Raw genomic sequence first — 23,013 nt, forward strand, 5'->3', positions numbered from 1 at the left:
AAGTCCTACTTGAGTAAACGTCTAAAAGTAGTTAGTTTTAAATATACTTAAGTATCATAAGTAAATGTAATTGCTAAAATATAGTTAAGTATCAAAAGTAAAAGTATAAATAATTTCAAATTCCTTATACGGCACCATTTACTTGTTTTTTTTATTTATGGATAGCCAGGGGCACACTCAAACATCATTTACAAACGAAGCATGTGTTTAGTGAGTCTGCCAGATCAGAGGCAGTAGGAATGACCAGGGATGTTCTCTTGATAAGTGTGTGAATTAGACCATTTTCCTGTAACGAGTACTTTTGGGTGTCAGGGAAAATGTATGGAGTAAAAAGTATATACTTTTCTTTAGGAATGTAGTGAAGTAAAAGTAGTCAAAAATATAAATAGTAAAGTACAGATACCCGAAAAAACTACTTAAGTAGTCCTTTCAAGTATTTTTACTTAAGTACTTAACACCACTGGTGTTCGATGGGGTTGAGGTCAGGGCTCTGTGCAGGCCAGTCAAGTTCTTCCACACCGATCTCGACAAACTATTTCTGTATGGAACTCACTTTGTGCACGGGGGCATTGTCATGCTGAAATAAGCAAGGGACTTCCCCAAACTGTTGCCACAAAGTTGGAAGCACAGAATCGTCTAGAATGTCATTGTATGCTGTAGCGTTAAGATTTCCCTTCACTGGAACTAAGGGGCCTAGCCCGAACCATGAAAAAACAGCCCCAGACCATTATTCTTCCACCACCAAACCTTACAGTTGGCACTATGCAATGGGGCAAGTAGCGTTCTCCTAGCATCCGCCAAACCCAGATTAGTCCGTCGGACTGCCAGATGGTGAATCGTGATTCATCACTCCAGAGAACGCGTTTCCACTGCTCCAGAGTCCAAAGGCAGCGAGCTTTACACCACTCCAGCCGATGGTTGGCATTGCGCATGGTGATCTTCGGCTTGTGTGCGGCTGCTCGGCCATGGAAACCCATTTCATGAAGTTCCTCACGAACAGTTCTTGTGCTGACGTTGCTTCCAGAGGCAGTTTGGAACTCGGTAGTGAGTGTTGCAGCAGAGGACAGATGATATTCATGCGCTTCAGCACTCAGTGGTCCCGTTCTGTGAGCTTGTGTGGCCTACCACTTCGTGACTGAGCCGTTGTTGCTCCTAGACATTTCCACTTCACAATAACAGCACTTACAGTTGACCGGGGCAGCTCTAGCAGGGCCGAAATTTGACAAACTGACTTGTTGGAAAGGTGGCATCCTATGACGGTGCCACGTTGAAAGTCACGGAGCTCTTCAGTAAGGCCATTCTACTGCCAATGTTTGTCTATGGAGATTGCATGGCTGTGTGCTCAATTTTATACACCTGTCAGCAACGGGTGTGGCTGAAATAGCCCAATCCACTCATTTGAAGGGGTGTCCATATACCTTTGTACATATAATGTATGTCTCTATTCTACCTGAATAACTACATCCTACCTTTCTACATCCTACATTTCTACGTCCTACCTTTTTACCTCCTACCTTTCCTTGCCCTACCTTTTCTAAATCCTACCTTTTCTACCTCCTACCTTTCTATGTCCTACCTTTTCTACCTCCTACCTTTCTATGTCCTACCTTTTCTACATCCTACCTTTCTATGTTCTACCTTTCTATGTCCTACCTTTCTATGCCCTACCTTTCTACATCCTACCCTTTTCTGTCCTACCTTTTCTAAATGCTACCTTTCTACAGCATCTAAATCTGCCTGTTGTTATAATCCACCCTGGTACGTTTGGTTACGGATGTACCTGTACCATCTGCTGAGTGAGCAATGTCTTAGTTCCCCAAATGATGCTGGAATATTTTGTTTTCCTAGAGTTAAGACTCCCTGATCAGCGTTTTAAATGCATTATGGAACAGTAACGTTGGATAATAAGAGGTAGGCTGAGAGAGTGAGCCGTTCTTAATCATTAATGCCCAACCAGAGCAAGGACGAGGAAAACAGACGTGTATCCATTCCAATCCCAGTGAAACCAGTGAAAACTGGTTGTTCGAGTTGTTATTGCTTTCCTGTTAACATTATTATTGCCTGTTCTGTTTTGAGCACACTACATCCCCTGGGAGAGAGAGTAGAGAAGTAGAGAGCAGAGAGTGGAGAGAAGAACAGTACAGAGAACAGTACCAGCAGCTATGGATGGTTGGTAGTAAGATCTAGGCCCGTATTCACAAAGCGCCTCAGAGAAGGAGTGCTGATCTACATCTACATCTACATCTACGTCTACATCTACATCTACATCTACGTCATTTAGCAGACGGTCTTATCCAGAGCCACTTACAAATTGGTGCATTTGATCTAGAATCAATTTTGCCTTTCAGATCATAATGAATAATATTATATGGACAGATCCCGGGTCAGAGCTTAGATGCTTTGTGGATACGGGCCGTGGCCTCAGAACCACCTTCAGGGTGGGTTTGACACATAGATGTGACCTCGCACTTTGATCTCCCCTGGCCTCCCTGCATTAGTTTGTTCACTTGTTCCCGCGATGATTCCCGAATCAAAATGTCTCCCGTCTATTTTTACGCTTCATTTATTTTAATTTTGCAGATCATTACTGGAAATCAGACGTGTTTGGCTGCTGTGGAAGGTATGTAGGGGGAGGAAGGGGGGAGAGAGCTTGTCAGCGCGGCTAGTTTAGCATTTATCAGATGAAGCCATCATCAGTGAGTTTTTGGCTGGCTGTTGCCATAGCTGTGCCACATAGTTTCTTAATGATGGGTTTTTGTTTGATAGGCATAGAGTTGATAAACACAGCTCAGGACACACACACACACACACACACACACACACACACACACACACACACACAAGTAACTCATAAAAAAGAAGACCTGATTAACGTCTTCTCATTTTGTTTGCTGTATCGCTCGGCGCTGCACTGATTGTGTGTTTAAGCAACACATCAAATCTAATGGCTAAATTAATAAGCATTAGCGCTAGCTAGCTGGGGATAATTAGCGTTTTCCACTACAGGCAGTCATCGGACTCTGTCACACTCCATCTGCACAGATGACAACACATCTCCACGCAATCACCGCCTCACCTGCCTGACACAAACACTCACATTTTTGTTCCCGCCTGACAGTAAGCAGGGGGAGTGTGTACTGTGTGTGGGTGCGTGTGTGTCTCAGCAGAATACATAAAGAGAACCGAAGCAAAAACAATCTGTTTGTTGTGTCATTTTCTACTAATTATTAGTTTCAGCAGATTTCAGCTGACTGAAACGCTACATCAAAACAGAATTGTGGGCTAGAAGACTGTCAGAAACAGTTGACGGTTTAAAAGCAACTCAATACTCCTGTCATCTGATATAGAAAACAGGTGGGCTAAGGCAGAAATGATGACAAGGGAATACCAATGCCAAACGCCATGACAACTGAATCAAGCCTTCAGAAGGCCAAAACACAGCTGAGTCCACAGCTGTCCTTGTAGTAGGAACCAATGTCATTGGTTGTCATTGGTGTCAATGATGTCATACATGATATCTATGGCAGTACTTTTAACTACGGCATTACACCTCGTTGAGTAAAAGAATACAGAAATCACTGAACTGTTCAGTTTATTTTCAGTTATGGTAACTAACAATGTCACAGAAAGTATGAATCACTCATATAAATATGAAAATACTGCCATATTCAGCTGTGATGTACGAATCACTCACTTCTATACAACGGGTTACCAACATATTCAAATAATTATCGACATATTTTCATTCAAAACGTTATTTTAATGAATTTACTAATTCTATTTCATCCTTCCAAAAGATATAGTCCCGACACAAATCTAGGGTTGCTGCCCAAGCCGGCTGGTCGTTTGTTCTATCGGTTCGGTTGCCATGATGGCTGGCAACATTCTTATCTCTTGCTTGCTATAGCTAGCCAACTTAAATTGGCTAACACAATCACATCAAACAGCAGCCAGAATAACAGCAAAGTAGCTGCATTTACGTTAGTTTAAGCTGTTTTCTAGTGATTTTTGGGGGAACATCCATAACAATGAGATAATGATGCACGATTACGCCTGGCACAGAACACTTGCTCTCTCGCCAGGCCGCTGTCCAAAAGAGATAGCCAACTACACAGCTAACGCAATCACTTCAAACTGAAGCTGGAAGGAAAGCAAACTAGCTGCATTTCGTGTTTTTCTATTGATATTTCTTCATGTATATCCATAAAAATGATGCAGATTCATGATTTCGACTGGCTGAGAAAAGCTGCCAGCCTGTTTGTCTCATCCCGACACGTTCATTACCATGGGACAGCTGGAGATCGAATGTCAATACTGAAACAATGTTGCAAATGTTGGAGACAGACAGCAAGATTATTACAAATCTCTGCTGTTGAAAACCAAATGCTAGTCGAAAAGAAAATGGGAGACAATGTCTAGATGCTTTTTACAGTGTAGATCTAGTATATAAAGTGCCTGGCTGAGCTGATGAGACCGTGGATTGCACAGTCAGATGGAACAGAGTAAATAGGCATTTTAACGTCATAGATTTAGCCGGTGGTAACTTGTGGAATAGACACCGGCTGGAATGCGCTTTTAACCAATCAGCATCCAGGATTAGACCCACCCGTTGTATAATGAGCGAGAGGTATGCAGTGAGGATGATCTAGGATTATAGATATTATACAGGCTTATATCAATATGGTCCTGGTCATGAATATGGTAATAGCTGAAAGGGCATTATCCCCCAGCAGATATTCCTCTCACTGACTGATCATTGGAGATATGGAAGATCATCTTATAGAGAGAGATCATTCGGACTGTGGTAGCCATGTCTTGATAACCAAGGAAGGGCGAGCGAGAGAACGAGAGTACAGGGATAGATCAAGGCAGAAAGCCAGAGGATGAAAATAATAGAAAGAGCAGAGACACACAGAGAGAGAGAGAGAGAGAGAGAGAGAGAGAGAGAGAGAGAGAGAGAGAGAGAGAGAGAGAGAGAGAGAGAGAGAGAGAGAGAGAGAGAGAGAGACTGACAGATGAAGAGGAAATATACAGTTTCGTTACGGTAAGTCTCAACGGTATAGCGGTAAGGGGAGGTAAGGGGAGGTTAGTGATGGCCACCCCATGGGCCGCAGAGCTGCCTGCCAGACACACACACACACACACACACACACTGCACAGTCATGTGTGAAATTCCATCACGGCTGGGCAGGAATTGAATGTTTCCCTTTAACGGGCTTATGGAGAGCTGCTCACTGGGACGTTTCTAAAGCTGGCTGGCCAGAGAGACCAGACGGAGAGAGAGACAGACTTTCCTCTATCAGCAATCCCCAGGTCCAGCCTAGAGCCCAGACACACACACACACACGGACTGGCTAATATCGGCACACACACACACACACACTGAGGATGAACCCAGTTGAGATGGAGGGAGGTAGAGAGGGATAGGATTGGGTCGCTGACTCCATCTATGGTAATGTAGCTAATGATGCAGCTTCACCCTAACCATAACCTCAACCACAACCCTAGCTTCATCCACATCTCAGTTCAACCCTAACCCTCAACCACAACCCTAACCCTAGCTTCATCCACATCTCAGTTCAACCCTAACCCTCAACAACCCCCCTAACACTAGCTTTGTATCCACATCCTGGTTCAACCCTAACCCTAGCCTCAAACACAACCACAACCCTAACCCCAGGGCACAAAACTATGACCAAAACACTTGCATTTGCGACCAATTGACTTGGCAGTGCGACAATACTTTTTTGATTGGTCGCTAGGGTGCCAGTGAAAACAATGTAGCTGGTCACATTAAGTTTTTTGGTTCACAATGTGCTTTTATTTTTTTATTATCATGATTTATTCAAACAGAAATCTGCAACTGACCAAAAACAAACCATATGAAAGTATCTGCCTGTCCCTGTTTTGCTGTTGGCTGCTGTGTGAGCGAGCCACTCTCACGGAGGAGAGAGGTGCATTCTAATAAGCACAACCATATGACCGTTGCTCAACATGCAATTGCAGGAAGTATACAGTTTTCAAAGCAACTACTGTTGTTCTAGTTACAGAGAGGAGAGTCACGGCTTTCTGTGAGTATATCATTGACTTCTCACCTCTCAATATTGAGTTCATAGCACCACTTTATATTCAGAGTAGGCTTCTGTCCCTGTCCCAGGCTGTAGTCCCCACCTGCTTCAAGGAGACCACCGTCGTCCCAGTGCCCAAGACAAACAAGGTGACATGACTATCGCCCCTTCGCACTCATCCCGGTCATCATGAAGTGCTTCGAGAGTAGCCTGATAACCAACAACGACGAGTCAGCCTATAGGGAGGAGGTAAGTCAACAGGCATTGGGATGACAGGACAACATCCTCTCCCTCAACGTCAGCAAAACAAATGAGTTGATTGTTGACTTCAGGAAGCAGGGGAGAGAACATGCCCCCAATCCACATCAACGGGACTGCAGTAGAGAGGGTCAGCAGTTTTAATTTCCTCGGCGTCCACATCACTGAGGACTTGACATGGACCAACACCACCACCACTCTTGTCAAGCAGGTGCAACAGCGCCTCTACTTCCTAAGGCGGCATCTTCAGGGACCCCCACACGCCCCAGCCAAGAGCTGTTCACTCCCTTACCGTCGGCCAGACAGTATCGGAGCATGAGGTCTGATACCAACAGGCTCAGGGACTGTTTCTATCTACAAGCCATCAGACTGTCGAAGACTTGACTGGACTGACCACCTGCTCTGATTCTACACACGTTAGCACACATGCACTCACGCGCGCAGCCACACAGACATACACACACAAAACACTCACATACATTCATGCTACATACACACAAACATCACAACCAGACTCTTATTATGATTGCTAAAAACTGCACAATTTAAAAACACATGCACCCCAATCCCCCCTTCCCCAAAGCACATGTAAATATTCTACTATAAACTGTGCCTTACTGTATTGTACTTATGCTCAAATGTTTATTATATATTCTACTGATGACTCCTGGCTGTCCCCAGTCCACCTGGTCGTTCTGCTGCTCCAGTTTCAACTGTTCTGCCTGCGGCTAGGGAACCCTGACCTGTTCACCGGACGTGCTACCTTGTCCCGGACCTGCTGTTTTCGACTCTCTCTTTCTACCGCACCTGCTGTCTCGACCTCTGAATGCTCGGCTATGAAAAGCCAACTGACATTTACTCCTGAGGTGCTGACCTGTTGCACCCTCTACAACCACTGTGATTAATATTTGACCCTGCTGGTCATCTATGAACGTTTGAACATCTTGAAGAACAATTTGACCTTAAATGGCCATGTACACTTATAATTTCCACCCGGAACAGCCAGAAGAGGACTGGCCACCCCTCAGAGCCTGGTTCCTTTCTAGGTTTCTTCCTAGGTTCGTGCCTTTCTAGGGAGTTTTTCCTAGCCACCGTGCTTCTACATCTGCATTGCTTGCTGTTTGGGGTTTTAGGCTGGGTTTCTGTATAGCACTTTGTGACATCTGCTGATGATGATTCTTTTTTCGTTTGTATTCTTATCTTTTATTATTTCTTATTGTTGTTGCATCGTCGAGAAGGAACCTACAAGAAAGCATTGTATCCTGTACAGAAGACTAATACAACTTGAAACTAGGCTATGTCGTATATGGTTCTGATGCCCCCGCGGAGCCAAGCGGAGCGCGCCGCTTGCGGTGAATGGGCCTACCTCAAGTAGCCTAGCGCTGGAAAGTTTTTGTAGGACATTACATTTACTGATAGATTAATCAATTAGCCTACATGGCTATGTAGCAACAATATATTTAGAGTTAGCAATCTAGCTAAGTGTTTTGAGTTCCCACTTCCTCAGGTGGTGAATAATATAGCCTAGCCCAATATGCACAAAAATAAATGCGATAATTCTGGTAATTCAACAGGTTGCACATCAAAATATCAAATCATGCATTTCCTGAATATGTTAGATGAAATAGCTTACTTTTTTAAATCATAGGCTACCATCTCAGTTGTCTTACTTGTCACTTGAAAAAATGGTCTACTGCCTACTGATGAAAGTCTACAAAAAGACACCTAGCATTCGTCTTGGCTCGCCTACTGTAGACATATGATATCTCTTTCGAAACGTCTGTCTTAAAAAGGGGCAACGTCCTATTTTGAAATGTAAAACAAATATTTCAATGACAGGCCTACTTTGGAAACAAAAATAAATGCAATGCAATTCTAAAGAATAGAGTAATGCCTTACATTGCTCAAATATATCCTAAAGCTTTGTAGCCTTTTACACTCGTACCTGTATAGAGGTTGAAAATGGCAGATTTGGTCACTGATAAATACCTAAATTGGAACACAGATTAACATGCTACGCAAGACGTCAGAGCTCTGGCTCTGCGCTTCACAGTGCTGTATGGGTTTTGACTGACAGCCGTTCTGAACTTGGGCAAATATTTCAATGTTTTTGTTGTCTGAGTGAGGGAAATTCTGTAAATGAAAAGGAAAAATAAGACGTTGAGGATTATAATAAATACTGCTTTGATATCATACAAGCAACACCCGTGAGTCCAAACGTGCACTTCACATTTCCACAGCATAAAACAAATATAGTGTCAACATTTCTGATCACTATGCTTGATGTACAGTTACATTTTAGTCATTTAGCAGACGCTCTTATCCAGAGCGACTTACAGGAGCAATTAGGGTTAAGTGCTTTTGCTCAATGGCACAGACAGATATTTCACCTAGTCAGCTCAGGGATTCGAACCAGCGATCTTTTGGTTACTGGCCCAATGCTCTTAACCGCTAGGCTACGCTGGGATGTTCTGAACAGACACACGCACTTGAATGCACTCATGATTCCTTTCTATGCGCATCAGAATTACGATCGGTTTCCTTGAATTGCATTGTGAAAGCCTAACACTGTAATATCGTAGAGCCCTGAACCCTAACTTCATGTCCACATTCCAGTTCAATCCAAACCCTAGCCTTACCCATAACCCTAGCTTCATGTCCGTGTGTGTGTGTGTGTGTGTGTGTGTGTGTGTGTGTGTGTGTGTGTGTGTGTGTGTGTGTGTGTGTGTGGTAGACTCACGTTGGTGATTTCTTTTGAGCGGGGTCCATGAGACGTAGTGTGTCTCTAATGACTCCCACCTTCACCTCCTCATCTACTGGGCTGGTGACGTATTCAAACACCCCCGGGGACACCTGAAAAACACACACACAAACACAACATGAGGCATTAACACTGCAGCGCATGGCTGTGGTGATGATGGGCCTACTCACCTCCTGCTCGTGTTCTATTCTCATACTGGGGTTGGCGTTGACCTCCAGTAAAACTGGCTTTAGGTTCTTCATCAGTAGGATGTCAAATCCCAAGATCTGACACACACACGGTAGAGATGGTCATTACGTATTGCAAAACACCACATCTAACACTCCGTCACACTTTCCCTAAAATACATCTAGTACCTAAGAACACATTTAAATATCAACCACATTAGTGTCGTTTTCGATAACTCTGTCTGAGCTCAAGGCTATCGACTAATGGATTCAGGGTCTATCACCTTAATACAACTGAAGATTGTTATATTAGATTGTAAAACCACTTTCATTTATTACATTCCCATGACAACCAACTGAATCACACACACTCCACACGACACTCTCTCCTGTCCCTACTCCGTACCTGGAAACAGGTGGGTCCTGGTTTGCCGGACGGTATGTCGGCCTGGTAGTAGACCTTGAGCTCAGGGACCAGGGCGATGACCGTCTTGATGACCAGAGAGATGATGTCTGACCACACCTTCTTGATGTCCACTCCCTTAGAGGCCAGGCGGTAGAGCACGCTGGAGAAGGTGCGCTTGCTGCCCGACGACAGGCTGTCTGAGTGGACGAAGTTCCCGCTCTGGACGTTGAGGGAGTAGTTGGTCAGGTGCATGAACACATGGCTCAGGTTCTTCTGACTAGGCTCCTAGTGGGGTGGCAGGGAGATGGGAGAAACAGATTTTAGAATTCTATATTTAAAACATAGAAACATGTCTACTGTTTAAACATGAAGAAAGTCAATGTTTAAATGCTAGTAGTATGCTTTTATGCCGAAAGGAAGTTAAAATATTTTATGTACTGCTTATGAATGCGGTATGTATGTGTTATGAAGTCCTTATGTAGGTACTCTTCAGATAAAGTGTTCCTACCGTTCATACCTGGTATGGCTCGGTGCAGAATGGGTTATGAATGGGTTATGAACATGTTATAAAGTCCTTATGCATGTTCTTACCTGGTATGGCTCGGTGCAGAAACGCGACAGCCCCTCTTTAGCGATATAGATCTCCAGAGGCTCCAGGGACTTGACCAGCACGTAGAGACGGATGTCGAACTTGAGCTTGTCGATGAGCAGGGGCTTGTGGATGTATTCCTGGACCACGGACTGCTTGGTATGTGACCCCGCTATGACCCGGAGGTCGCTGGGGTCACGGATGAGGTAGATGCCGTCCCCCTGGGACCCTCCATCCGGCTTGATGATGAAGGTGGGCTTCAGGGACGCATCACTGTCCTTGGCCAGACTGATCTGAGACAGACAGCAACACTCAGAAATAAACATTGACCATCCATGAGTCTAAATGGGTGCAGATGTTAAGGTCAATCAAGCACAGGTCATCTGATTTGATGTTTAAGGAAAATGCCAAATATTTTTGCACTTTAAACTTCAAACCAATTCTCATCAATGGCAAAGAGTCCAAATCAGCTGGATTGTAAAGGAGCCCCTCTGCGGCAAATCACAGTACATTTAGTGCTGCAATATGGTGGTAGCAAACTACCTGTTATCCCCTAATGTGACTTAAGCTCCCCAAAGTTGAGTGATATAAGCAGAGCAATATCAAGCTGATCATGTAGCTATCGGCTTTGCCTTTGCCTTTGCATGATTGCATCTTTAGCTGAGGACATTATCCTGTCCGTGTCTCTCTGAAAAACATTACTGCTAATGTCTGTATGGGCATTTCAAATGTTCACTCTCTCAATCAGTGTCTCTTCACTGCTACCTAGAGTATTTTGCACCATTCAGACGCCACATCCAAAGTCCAGATATTGAGCTCTCAGGGCTTATATATATATATATATATATATATCTAGAGCAATTTCCTAGGTTGGGATGAATTAATATTAACTACATAGACACTCTCATTCCTTATCGTGACCTACCTTGATTAAAGTATAAAGTAATTCAGATTAACTTCAATGTTAAGACTTATCGCCCTTAGCTTTGATAGTATCCTATGGCACAGCTCCATCAGGTTTAGTCTATGCCTGTAGTCCAGGGCTCTCCAACCCTGTTCCTGGAGCGCTACCGTCCTATTGGTTTTCATTCCAACCCCAGTTGTAACTAACCTGATTCAATCTTATCAACCAGCTAATTATTAGAATCAGGTGTGCAAGATTAGGGTTGGAGCGAAAACCTACACGACGGTAGCTCTCCAGGAACAGGGTTGGCGAGCCCTGCTGTAGACCATCTGTGGTTAAGATTCAGAGCCTTTTAAAAAGGGACTCTAGTGCCCCCCTCTGTTTGACTAGCTGAGCTGTATCTTTTTCCATCGTGCCTTTTTCAATGATGTCAGTTCATTCACAAAGCCAGTTGAATGACCCGTCCACCATCCATCCCTATGCCAGGCAGGGAGGCTGTCTGAGGACACGCCCTCTCAAAGTCACCGTGACCTCTGAAGGTCAAACACCATTAACACGTATTAGCTCTAAATAATCCTGCGTGCCAACAAGGGGAGAACGACTGCCCCCTCTCATTGAAGCCACGGAAGTTCAAGGTCGACCGCGGTACTGCAGGCATTGCAAGTAGAAAACAGGATCCCCATTATAGTGAATGGAAAAATGGCGATCTTCGTGGTCAATCTTTGTGTAAATAGAAAATTGTTTCAAAGACAAATCATGGTACCAATAATTGCTTCTACTACACAAAATAAGTTGCTAATGGAAGCCTGCAGTACCCCGGTCGGCCTTCAACTTGAGTTACTCAATGAGAGGGGGCAGCACTGAGCTAGCCTGCAACATCACTTCCTGGAGTAGCTGAAACTGCGCATGTTATGTCTCCATAAGACGCCATCTAAATCGACTTCATTTGGCTTCACTGCGCTATTGAGTCTTCACATAGGAATGAATGGTGTCACGTAATCAATGGCTTTCTCCATTCGTATATACAGTCATTGGTGCCAACGCTGCGGGTTCAACAAGGGTGGCTGTATGTGTGTGCGCGTGAGAGTATGTGTGTGTGTTTAACCCAGCTGGCGCTGTGGTAGAGTATGCGTGTGTGGTATCCTGTGGTACAGTATGCGTGTGTGGTATCCTGTGGTATGGTAGTGACCAGGGTGTGTCACAGGCTGTTAGAGAGCATGTCATTCACTATTAGCAGCTGCTGCTGACTCTCGCTGTGCTAAACTGCTTAGCACTGAGTACGCTCAGAACAGATCCACTGTCCCTGCCAATTACCCCAGAAGTGAGAGTGTGTGTGTGTGTGTGTGTGTGTGTGTGTGTGTGTGGACATGTTTAACTATTCTTGTGGGGACCAGTTTGACCAACTGGGGACATTTTGTTAGGGAACCTAATGTGTGCCAGGAAAACATTGACTGAGATACTGGAACCGGCACGCCTGGCACCGACAATCATACCATGCTCAAAGTCGCTAAGGTCACTCGTTTGGCCCATTCTAACGTTCAATCGAACAGTAGCTAAATGCCTCGATGCCTGTCTGCCTGTTTTATATAACAAGCCACGGCCACTGTCTGTAGGAGCAAACAATTTCCGTGAATGGGTGGTGTACCTAATAAACAGTCAACTGAGGACTGTACTGTTAGTTTTTATATATAATTTTCGGGATGGTAAAATGTTTTCAGTGTAAACTTAAACTACTGAAAGCAGATATAAAGTCTGCAGAAATAATAATGCTATATATATATATATATACACACACACAGTGGGGGAAAAAAGTATTTAGTCAGCCACCAATTGTGCAAGTTCTCCCACTTAAAAAGATGAGAGAGGCCTGTAATTTTCATCATAGGTACACGTCAATTATGACAGACAAAAATGAGGGAAAAAAATCCAGAAAATCACATTGTAGGATTTTTAATGAATTTATTTGCAAATTATGGTGGAAAATAAGTATTTGGTCAATAACAAAAGTTTCTCAATACTTTGTTATATACCCTTTGTTGGCAATGACACAGGTCAAACGTTTTCTGTAAGTCTTCACAAGGTTTTCACACACGGTTGCTGGTATTTTGGCCCATTCCTCCATGCAGATCTCCTCTAGAGCAGTGATGTTTTGGGGCTGTCGCTGGGCAACACGGACTTTCAACTCCCTCCAAAGATTTTCTATGGGGTTGAGATCTGGAGACTGGCTAGGCCACTCCAGGACCTTGAAATGCTTCTTACGGAGCCACTCCTTCGTTGCCCGGGCGGTGTGTTTGGGATCATTGTCATGCTGAAAGACCCAGCCACGTTTCATCTTCAATGCCCTTGCTGATGGAAGGAGGTTTTCACTCAAAATCTCACGATACATGGCCCCATTCATTCTTTCCTTTACACGGATCAGTCGTCCTGGTCCCTTTGCAGAAAAACAGCCCCAAAGCATGATGTTTCCACCCCCATGCTTCACAGTAGGTATGGTGTTCTTTGGATTCTTTGTCCTCCAAACACGACGAGTTGAGTTTTTACCAAAAAGTTCTATTTTGGTTTCATCTGACCATATGACATTCTCCCAATCCTCTTCTGGATCATCCAAATGCACTCTAGCAAACTTCAGACGGGCCTGGACATGTACTGGCTTAAGCAGGGGGACACGTCTGGCACTGCAGGATTTGAGTCCCTGGCGGCGTAGTGTGTTACTGATGGTAGGCTTTGTTACTTTGGTCCCAGCTCTCTGCAGGTCATTCACTAGGTCCCCCCGTGTGGTTCTGGGATTTTTGCTCACCGTTGTGATCATTTTGACCCCACGGGGTGAGATCTTGCGTGGAGCCCCAGATCGAGGGAGATTACCAGTGGTCTTGTATGTCTTCCATTTCCTAATAATTGCTCCCACAGTTGATTTCTTCAAACCAAGCTGCTTACCTATTGCAGATTCAGTCTTCCCAGCCTGGTGCAGGTCTACAATTTTGTTTCTGGTGTCCTTTGACAGCTCTTTGGTCTTGGCCATAGTGGAGTTTGGAGTGTGACTGTTTGAGGTTGTGGACAGGTGTCTTTTATACTGATAACAAGTTCAAACAGGTGCCATTAATATAGGTAACGAGTGGAGGACAGAGGAGCCTCTTAAATAAGAAGTTACAGGTCTGTGAGAGCCAGAAATCTTGCTTGTTTGTAGGTGACCAAATACTTATTTTCCACCATAATTTGCAAATAAATTCATTAAAAATCTTACAATGTGATTTTCTGGATTTTTTTTTCTCAATTTGTCTGTCATAGTTGACATGTACCTATGATGAAAATTACAGGCCTCTCTCATCTTTTTAAGTGGGAGAACTTGAACAATTGGTGGCTGACTAAATACTTTTTTTCCCCCACTGTATATACACTGCTCAAAAAAATAAAGGGAACACTTAAACAACACAATGTAACTCCAAGTCAATCACACTTCTGTGAAATCAAACTGTCCACTTAGGAAGCAACACTGATTGACAATAAATTTCACATGCTGTTGTGCAAATGGAATAGACAACAGGTGGAAATTATAGGCAATTAGCAAGACACCCCCAATAAAGGACTGGTTTTGCAGGTGGTGACCACAGACCACTTCTCAGTTCCTATGCTTCCTGGCTGATGTTTTGGTCACTTTTGAATGCTGGCGGTGCTTTCACTCTAGTGGTAGCATGAGACGGAGTCTACAACCCACACAAGTGGCTCAGGTAGTGCAGCTCATCCAGGATGGCACATCAATGCGAGCTGTGGCAAGAAGGTTTGCTGTGTCTGTCAGCGTAGTGTCCAGAGCATGGAGGCGCTACCAGGAGACAGGCCAGTACATCAGGAGACGTGGAGGAGGCCGTAGGAGGGCAACAACCCAGCAGCAGGACTGCTACCTCCGCCTTTGTGCAAGGAGGAGCAGGAGGAGCACTGCCAGAGCCCTGCAAAATGACCTCCAGCAGGCCACAAATGTGCATGTGTCTAATCAAACGGTCAGAAACAGACTCCATGAGGGTGGTATGAGGGCCCGACGTCCACAGGTGGGGGTTGTGCTTACAGCCCAACACCATGCAGGACGTTTGGCATTTGCCAGAGAACACCAAGATTGGCAAATTCGCCACTGGCGCCCTGTGCTCTTCACAGATGAAAGCAGGTTCACACTGAGCACATGTGACAGACATGACAGTGTCTGGAGACGCCGTGGAGAACGTTCTGCTGCCTGCAACATCCTCCAGCATGACCGGTTTGGCGGTGGGTCAGTCATGGTGTGGGGTGGCATTTCTTTGGGGGCCGCACAGCCCTCCATGTGCTCGCCAGAGGTAGCCTGACTGCCATTAGGTACCGAGATGAGATCCTCAGACCCCTTGTGAGACCATATGCTGGTGCGGTTGGCCCTGGGTTCCTCCTAATGCAAGACAATGCTAGACCTCATGTGGCTGGAGTGTGTCAGCAGTTCCTGCAAGAGGAAGGCATTGATGCTATGGACTGGCCCGCCCGTTCCCCAGACCTGAATCCAATTGAGCACATCTGGGACATCATGTCTCGCTCCATCCACCAACGCCACGTTGCACCACAGACTGTCCAGGAGTTGGCGGATGCTTTAGTCCAGGTCTGGGAGGAGATCCCTCAGGAGACCATCCGCCACCTCATCAGGAGCATGCCCAGGCGTTGTAGGGAGGTCATACAGGCACGTGGAGGCCACACACACACACCACTGAGCCTCATTTTGACTTGTTTTAAGGACATTACATCAAAGTTGGATCAGGCTGTAGTGTGGTTTTCCACTTTAATTTTGAGGGTGACTCCAAATACAGACCTCCATGGGTTGATGAATTTGATTTTCATTGATAATTTTTGTGTGATTTTGTTGTCAGCACATTCAACTATGTAAAGAAAAAAGTATTTAATAAGATTATTTCATTCATTCAGATCTAGGATGTGTTATTTTAGTGTTCCCTTTATTTTTTTGAGCAGTGTATATATATATATATATATACACATACAGTGAGGGAAAAAAGTATTTGCTCCCCTGCTGATTTTGTACGTTTGCCCACTGACAAAGAAATTATCAGTTTATAATTTTAATGGTAGGTTTATTTGAACAGTGAGAGACAGAATAACAATATAGAAAAACGCATGTTAAAAATGTTGTAAATTGATTTGCATTTTTTTAATGAGGGAAATAAGTATTTGACCCCTATGCAAAACATGACTTAGTACTAGGTGGCAAAACCCTTGTTGGCAATCACAGAGGTCAGACGTTTCTTGTAGTTGGCCACCAGGTTTGCACACATCTCAGGAGGGATTTTGTCACACTCCTCTTTGCAGATCTTCTCCAAGTCATTAAGGTTTCGAGCCTGACGTTTGGCAACTCGAACCTTCAGCTCCCTCCACAGATTTTCTATGGGATTAAGGTCTGGAGACTGGCTAGGCCACTACAGGACCTTAATGTGCTTATTCTTGAGCCAGTCCTTTGTTGCCTTGGCCATGTGTTTTGGGTCATTGTCATGCTGGAATCCCCATCCACGACCCATTTTCAATGCCCTGGCTGAGGGAAGGAGGTTCTCACCCAAGATTTGACGGTACATGGCCCCGTCCATCGTCCCTTTGATGCGGTGAAGTTGTCCTGTCCCCTTAGCAGAAAAACACCCCCAAAGCATAATGTTTCCACCTCCATGTTTGACGGTGGGGATGGTGTTCTTGGGGTCATAGGCAGCATTCCTCCTCCTCCAAACACGGCGTGTTGAGTTGATGCCAAAGAGCTCGATTTTGGTCTCATCTGACCACAACACTTTCACCCAGTTCTCCTCTGAATCATTCAGATGTTCATTGGCAAACATCAGATGGGCCTGTATATGTGCTTTCTTGAGCAGGGGGACATTGCGGGCGCTGCAGGATTTCAGTCCTTCACGGTGTAGTGTGTTACCAATTGTTTTCTTGGTGAATATGGTCCCAGCTGCCTTGAGATCATTGACAAGATCCTCCCGTGTAGTTCTGGGCTGATTCCTCACCGTTCTCATGATCATTGCAACTCCACGAGGTGAGATCTTGCATGGAGCCCCAGGCCGAGGGAGATTGACAGTTCTTTTGTGTTTCTTCCATTTGCGAATAATCACACCAACTGTTGTCACCTTCTCACCAAGCTGCTTGGCGATGGTCTTGTAGCCCATTCCAGCCTTGTGTAGGTCTACAATCTTGTCCCTGACATCCATGGAGAGCTCTTTGGTCTTGGCCATGGTGGAGAGTTTGGAATCTGATTGATTGATTGCTTCTGTGGACAGGTGTCTTTTATACAGGTAACAAACTGAGATTAGGAGCACTCGCTTTAAGAGTGTGCTCCTAATCTCAGCTCGTTACCTGTATAAAAGACACCTGGGAGCCAGAAATATTTCTGATTGAGAGGGGGTCAAATACTTATTTACCTAATTAAAATGCAAATCAATTTATACATTTTTTTTACATGTGTTTTTCTGGATTTTGTTGTTGTTATTCTGTCTCTCACTGTTCAAATAAACCTACCATTAAAACTATAGACTGATAATTTCTTTGTCAGTGGGCAAACTTACAAAATCAAATACTTTTTTTCCCCTCACTGTGTATATATTTCAGTTTTAAAGCTAGTTTCCTGCAATTCTACTCATTTTGTCATGGGGCTGAGAGAAAAAAACATTTAATGGGGCTGAGAGAAAATGTGCAGTTTTAAAGCTAATTTCTTGCATTTCTACACGTTTTGTCATGGCTTATGCCGTGTTCTTATGCTATCTGCTTATGCTATCATTGGGGGCCCCATGCCATTACACTTTGGGAATTTTAGATGATCTTATTTAAAAATTAAAAATTAAAATATATATATATATTTCCCATGTCAAAATGTGTAGAATTGCAGAAAATGTGCTTTAAAACAGCAACATTTTGTCACACTAACTTTGCCAGCTGAGTACAGCTGAAAACAGAGGTGGGGAGAGAGGCACTTACACAGGCAGCCCAATTCTGATTTTTTGTTATTGTCCTGTATCCTTGGCTGTGTACTGTACCTGTGCGGAGAAGAGCTGGTACTCCTCGGGCAGGATCCAGGAGCGGGGGTAGAAGTTGTACTCCTCAGGGAACAGCTCCTGCATAGTCCTCACAGCTCGGGTCAGGTTGATCTTCCTCAGCATCTCAATCATACCTACAGAACAATTTACAGACGGACAGACAGACAGAGGCCATTTAAAAAGGTACACTACATGACCAAAAGTATCTGGGACACCTGCTCGTCGAACATCTCATTCCAAAATCATGGGCTGCTATAACAGCCTCCACTCTTCTGGGAAGGCTTTCCACTAGATGTTGGAACATTGCTGCTATGACTTGCTTCCATTCAGCCACAATAGCATTAATGAGGTCAGGCACTGATGTTGGGCGATTAGGCCTGGCTCTCAGTCAGCATTCCAATTCATCCCAAATGTGTTCGATGGGGTTGAGGTCAGGGCTCTGTGCAGGCCAGTCAAGTTCTTCCACACTGATCTCGACAAACCATTTCTGTATGGACCGTGCTTTGTGAACGGGGGCATTTTCATGCTGAAACAGGAAAGGGCCTTCCCCAAACTGTTGCCACAAAGTAGGAAGCACAGAATCGTCTAGAATGTCATTGTATGTTGTAGTGTTAAGATTTCCCTTCACTGGAACTAAGGGACCTAGCCAGAATCATGAAAAGCAGCCCCAGACCATTATTCCTCCTCCACCAAACTTTACAGTTGGCACTATGCATTGGGACAGGTAGAATTCTCCTGGCATTCGCCAAACCCAGATTCGTCCGTCGGACTGCCTGATGGTGAAGCGTGATTTATCACTCCAGAGAATGCGTTTCCACTGCTCCAGAGTCCAACGGCGGTGAGCTTTACACCACTCCAGCCGACGCTTGGCATTGTGCATGGTGATCTTCGGCTTGTTTGCGGCTGCACGGCCATTGAAACAAATGTTATGAAGTTCCCGACTAACAGTTATTGTGCTGACGTTGCTTCCAGAGGCAGTTTGGAACTCAGTAGTGAGTGTTGCAACCGAGGACAGACAATTTTTACGCGCTACGTGCTTCGGCACTCGGTGGTCCTGTTCTGTGAGCTTGTGTGGCCTACCACTTCGCAGCTGAGCCGTTGTTGCTCCTAGACGTTTCCACTTCACAATAACAGCACTTACAGTTGATTGGGGCAGCTCTAGCAGGGCAGATATTTGACAAACTGACTTGTTGGAAAGGTGGCATCCTATGACAGTGCCACGTTGGAAGTCACTGAGCTCTTCAGTAAGGCCATTCTATTGCCAATGTTTGTCTATGGAGATTGCATTGCTGTGTGCTCGATTTTATACATCTGTCAGCAACAGGTGTGGCTGATATAGCCGAATCCACTAACTTGAATAGGTACCTGGAACCAAAAAGGGTTCTTCAAAGGTTTCTCCTATGGGGACAGCCAAAGTACCCTTTTTGGTTCTATATAGTACCTTTCTTTCTAAGAGTGTAGGTTTAAGTTCAGAGGGCTAACACCGTGTTGTGGAGCACAGAAGACCTTGGCTCTGTACCCAGTCAATGGGTGTAGCATGGCGTGACACAGGCCAATGATGAGTGGAGCTAGAGCATACACGTGAGAAACAGACAGGTGGTTTGGTAACCCACCCTCATGTAGTTCTGCGTGTTATGGGGTGAGTGATGAGCAGTATATATGGGGTGATGGTCGGGTGTAGCATGCTACAGCTCCTCACACAATATAATAATCCTCCTCACTCTTAATACGATAATCAGTAATGCTGGGTTTATTACCTTGGCATGACAAGGCATTAACAAAGCTGGGCTTAGCAAGGCTCACATAACAGGATACATGCCAAAAACCTGCTTGGCAACAGTGTTTCCCACTATAACATTATATAGGGGGTAGGACTGGCTAATACATTTTTTGTTAAAGAGGCTGTGGATGTTGATTTGGGAAACTGGAAAATCATCTATGCGAAACACTGTGACAACATACAAAATGGTGTCCAGCGTCTCCCATAGATTATTTCCATGAATAGAGGGGATCAATGTACCTGGGAACTTGTTGACCTGTCCAGAGATGATGTTGTCATTGTCATGGAAAGAGACTCCATGCCAGTAGATGTCACAGGCAGACCGCCTGCCCATAGGGAACTGTAAAAGGAGAGAGAGAGAGAGAGAGAGGAGAGAGAGAGAGAGAGAGAGAGAGAGAGAGAGAGAGAGAGATGTTTGAGGATGGGGTTCTGATGATTGAGATCTATGAAGGGTTAGTGTTGAGGTATTCTCACAATTCCAACCAACGCAAGAAAGATTGGATATCAAGTATCGGGTTGGGGTGTTGAATGAAACACTGGCACACACAAAAATACATGCTCAAAGACTGATAGGATAGGTTTGTGCAGGTGGAATTTCGCATGTTGCACCATCTTTTACTCAGTATTGTGGTTTTGTTATATTAATATGAAGGATTCTTCCATCCACTAACGAGGCCATTTGCTTGTCACGAATAGAGAAGTTATTTCAGGCCAGGGTGTGCGGGTGGCCCTTCCAGTGACACTAGGAGGCAGAGCTTACCTCCCAGTGGGTAATGTGAATGAGACTGCAGTCCTGTGTTAGCTAATCATATACTGTAAGTCTATGGTTAGGAGGAGCCCTGGCAGGGGACGGACATGATATTCTCACAGGATTACAACAACCGCCTGCTGGGGCCTTCCCTGGAACTCTGACATCTTCCTGCTAACCCTTCACACACCATGACCCGCTCAGAAACCCATGGTGTCACCAGCGGTGGCAACATACTTTCCATCACATCAGACAGAAATGTAGGTTATTGTCTTGAATCTACCTTTATGAAGGGTCAATTAGGGAATCTCACAACTCCACACATTGTATTTCTATCTGCAACATTCTAAACGGTGTCATTGCCACCTCAGTGAATAGGCCCAAGGCGACCTTTGAAGAAAAACTCCATGAATTTCAGATGTGAACACGTGATCTTATGTGAAGTTAATGTGATAACATGTGACAACATGTAAAGCAACATGTGATAACACAAAACATGTTTTCACATGTGAAATAGTGATTTTCCACATGTTAAATCATTTAGTTTTTTCTGTATGGGGAGCTACATGACAGGGGAGGTGTAGGACCATCCCGTGAGAAACTGAATAAATAAAGAAAGAGTGTGAGAGAGAAAACTTGCATGACAGTCAAAGCCTGCTATAAATACAATCTCATAGATTTCAATGTTTAACCACCCCTTAATCTTATCAGCTAATTGGGTCACATTCATTTGGGCAGTATCTAGTGGAGGAGGGGAAGAGAGACGGGAATAGCCCCATCTGTGAGTGCATTCCAGAACTTCATCTAACACACGCGCGCGCACACACACAGGCACACAAAGAGGCACTTGTGGACATTGCGTGATTGAGTGAATAATGAACAATTCTAGTTCTTCTGGCTCCATCCCACAGTTCAGAAGAGGATATTAGCTCATCTCCTTAACATTCAATCAGAATTGGCCGAGAGACGTTGGCATGAATTAGCAGAGACTTGTCCTGGCAAGCCTGATCATTCCTCCTGATCCAGCCTAGTAAGGTTGCCTGGCATCGGGCATGTAACAATTTTACAACAAGATCTGTACTCTGACTGTCAACCCACTGCCTGCCTATTCTTTCACATCATACTAAAGTTGGAGTTGTTAGACAAGCTATCCATGTCAACAATACTATACATGGCCGCATATGCCAAGTGCCATCCATAAAGGTCAATGATGACAGCCTACTGTCTTTTTTATAAACCTCACTTGGCAAGTAGTAGAAAACAGAAAGGTAATCCGTCAGATCCAAATTAAACAGACATTATCCTCCCTATTTCACATGAGAGTTTGACTCTCTCTCTCTCAATCTGACTCTTCCCTGTGCAGCTCCCTGAGAGGGGAATATAATCATGTTGGATTATCAGAGATTACCTCTAATCATTTCCCACCGTTAACAGAAGGCCATATGCTGAAAGTCAGGAGGCAGATGCCTCTGGGGCTTCAAAAGTGCTGTGCCATCAAAACCACCCGGTTCCACAGCGGCCAGGATGTTAGGCCTAGTTTACTGACACATTATGGCCATGCCTTATAGGCTACACTAACTCAGTGAGTAAACCATGATTAGGACTCTACCTAGTGCCTAATATTGTACTAGAACCGAATTAACAAATGCCCCTAGTGACAGTCAATGATAAAGAGGGCTTGTTCACCTATAGCAGAGCCCTTATGTCAAGCTTTAGACAGTGTCTCCCATGTAGGCTGAGGCTTCTCTACACAAGACTAGCCTACATCTGTGGAATAACACTAAATAGTGTCAGTCCTCATCATAGTGTAGTGAGCGAATGAGGGTAACGTCTAATGGCAGATGACAGTAGGCTGGGTCATCAACAGTAAAGCATGGATCAATAACAACCGTAGAGTGCGGAGTGGTCAATACATTTAGGCTTAGAGGGGAAAATGTGATTCTCCCACTGTGCATCTTGTCTATAGGCCTAGCCCACATCAGTGCAGTATTCATCGAGGCAATGCACAGCAAGCATACCCAATGTCATGTTTGGCTACTGGCAAAACTCAAAACTGCATGTCCCCTACTGGTTATCAGTGAAAAACTGAGTTGAGAACCAGAGCCATAGCTCTGGAATCAACTCACTAGACCTGCTTCCTGCCGTAGGAAGGAGTGGGGGAATTAGATGCAATTTTTGTCATTATTGTAATGTAATTATTGTAATTGAATATAGAGGGAGGAACTGCTCTCTGAGTTTTCATATGGGTCAACATCTTCAAAGACCTATTCAGATAATAAATTACATTAGAAAATCTCT

At 44.5% G+C, this 23,013-nt stretch overlaps 1 protein-coding gene across 1 annotated transcript in view; it reads right to left on the reverse strand.

The window, feature by feature from the left end:
* LOC121541500 (tubulin polyglutamylase TTLL11) overlaps positions 1–23,013 on the reverse strand; it is a 47,772-nt gene that overhangs the window by 17,173 nt on the left and 7,586 nt on the right. The window contains exons 2-7 of the mRNA XM_041850562.1: positions 20,208–20,307; positions 18,188–18,321; positions 10,252–10,542; positions 9,661–9,945; positions 9,258–9,353; positions 9,067–9,179 (exon numbers count right to left, since the gene is read on the reverse strand). Coding sequence (XP_041706496.1) covers positions 9,067–9,179; positions 9,258–9,353; positions 9,661–9,945; positions 10,252–10,542; positions 18,188–18,321; positions 20,208–20,307 — 1,019 coding nt within the window. The remainder of the gene's footprint in view (positions 1–9,066; positions 9,180–9,257; positions 9,354–9,660; positions 9,946–10,251; positions 10,543–18,187; positions 18,322–20,207; positions 20,308–23,013) is intronic.

The sequence above is a fragment of the Coregonus clupeaformis genome, chromosome 27 (assembly GCF_020615455.1).
Source record: "Coregonus clupeaformis isolate EN_2021a chromosome 27, ASM2061545v1, whole genome shotgun sequence".
NCBI classification, from domain to species: Eukaryota; Metazoa; Chordata; class Actinopteri; order Salmoniformes; family Salmonidae; genus Coregonus; species Coregonus clupeaformis.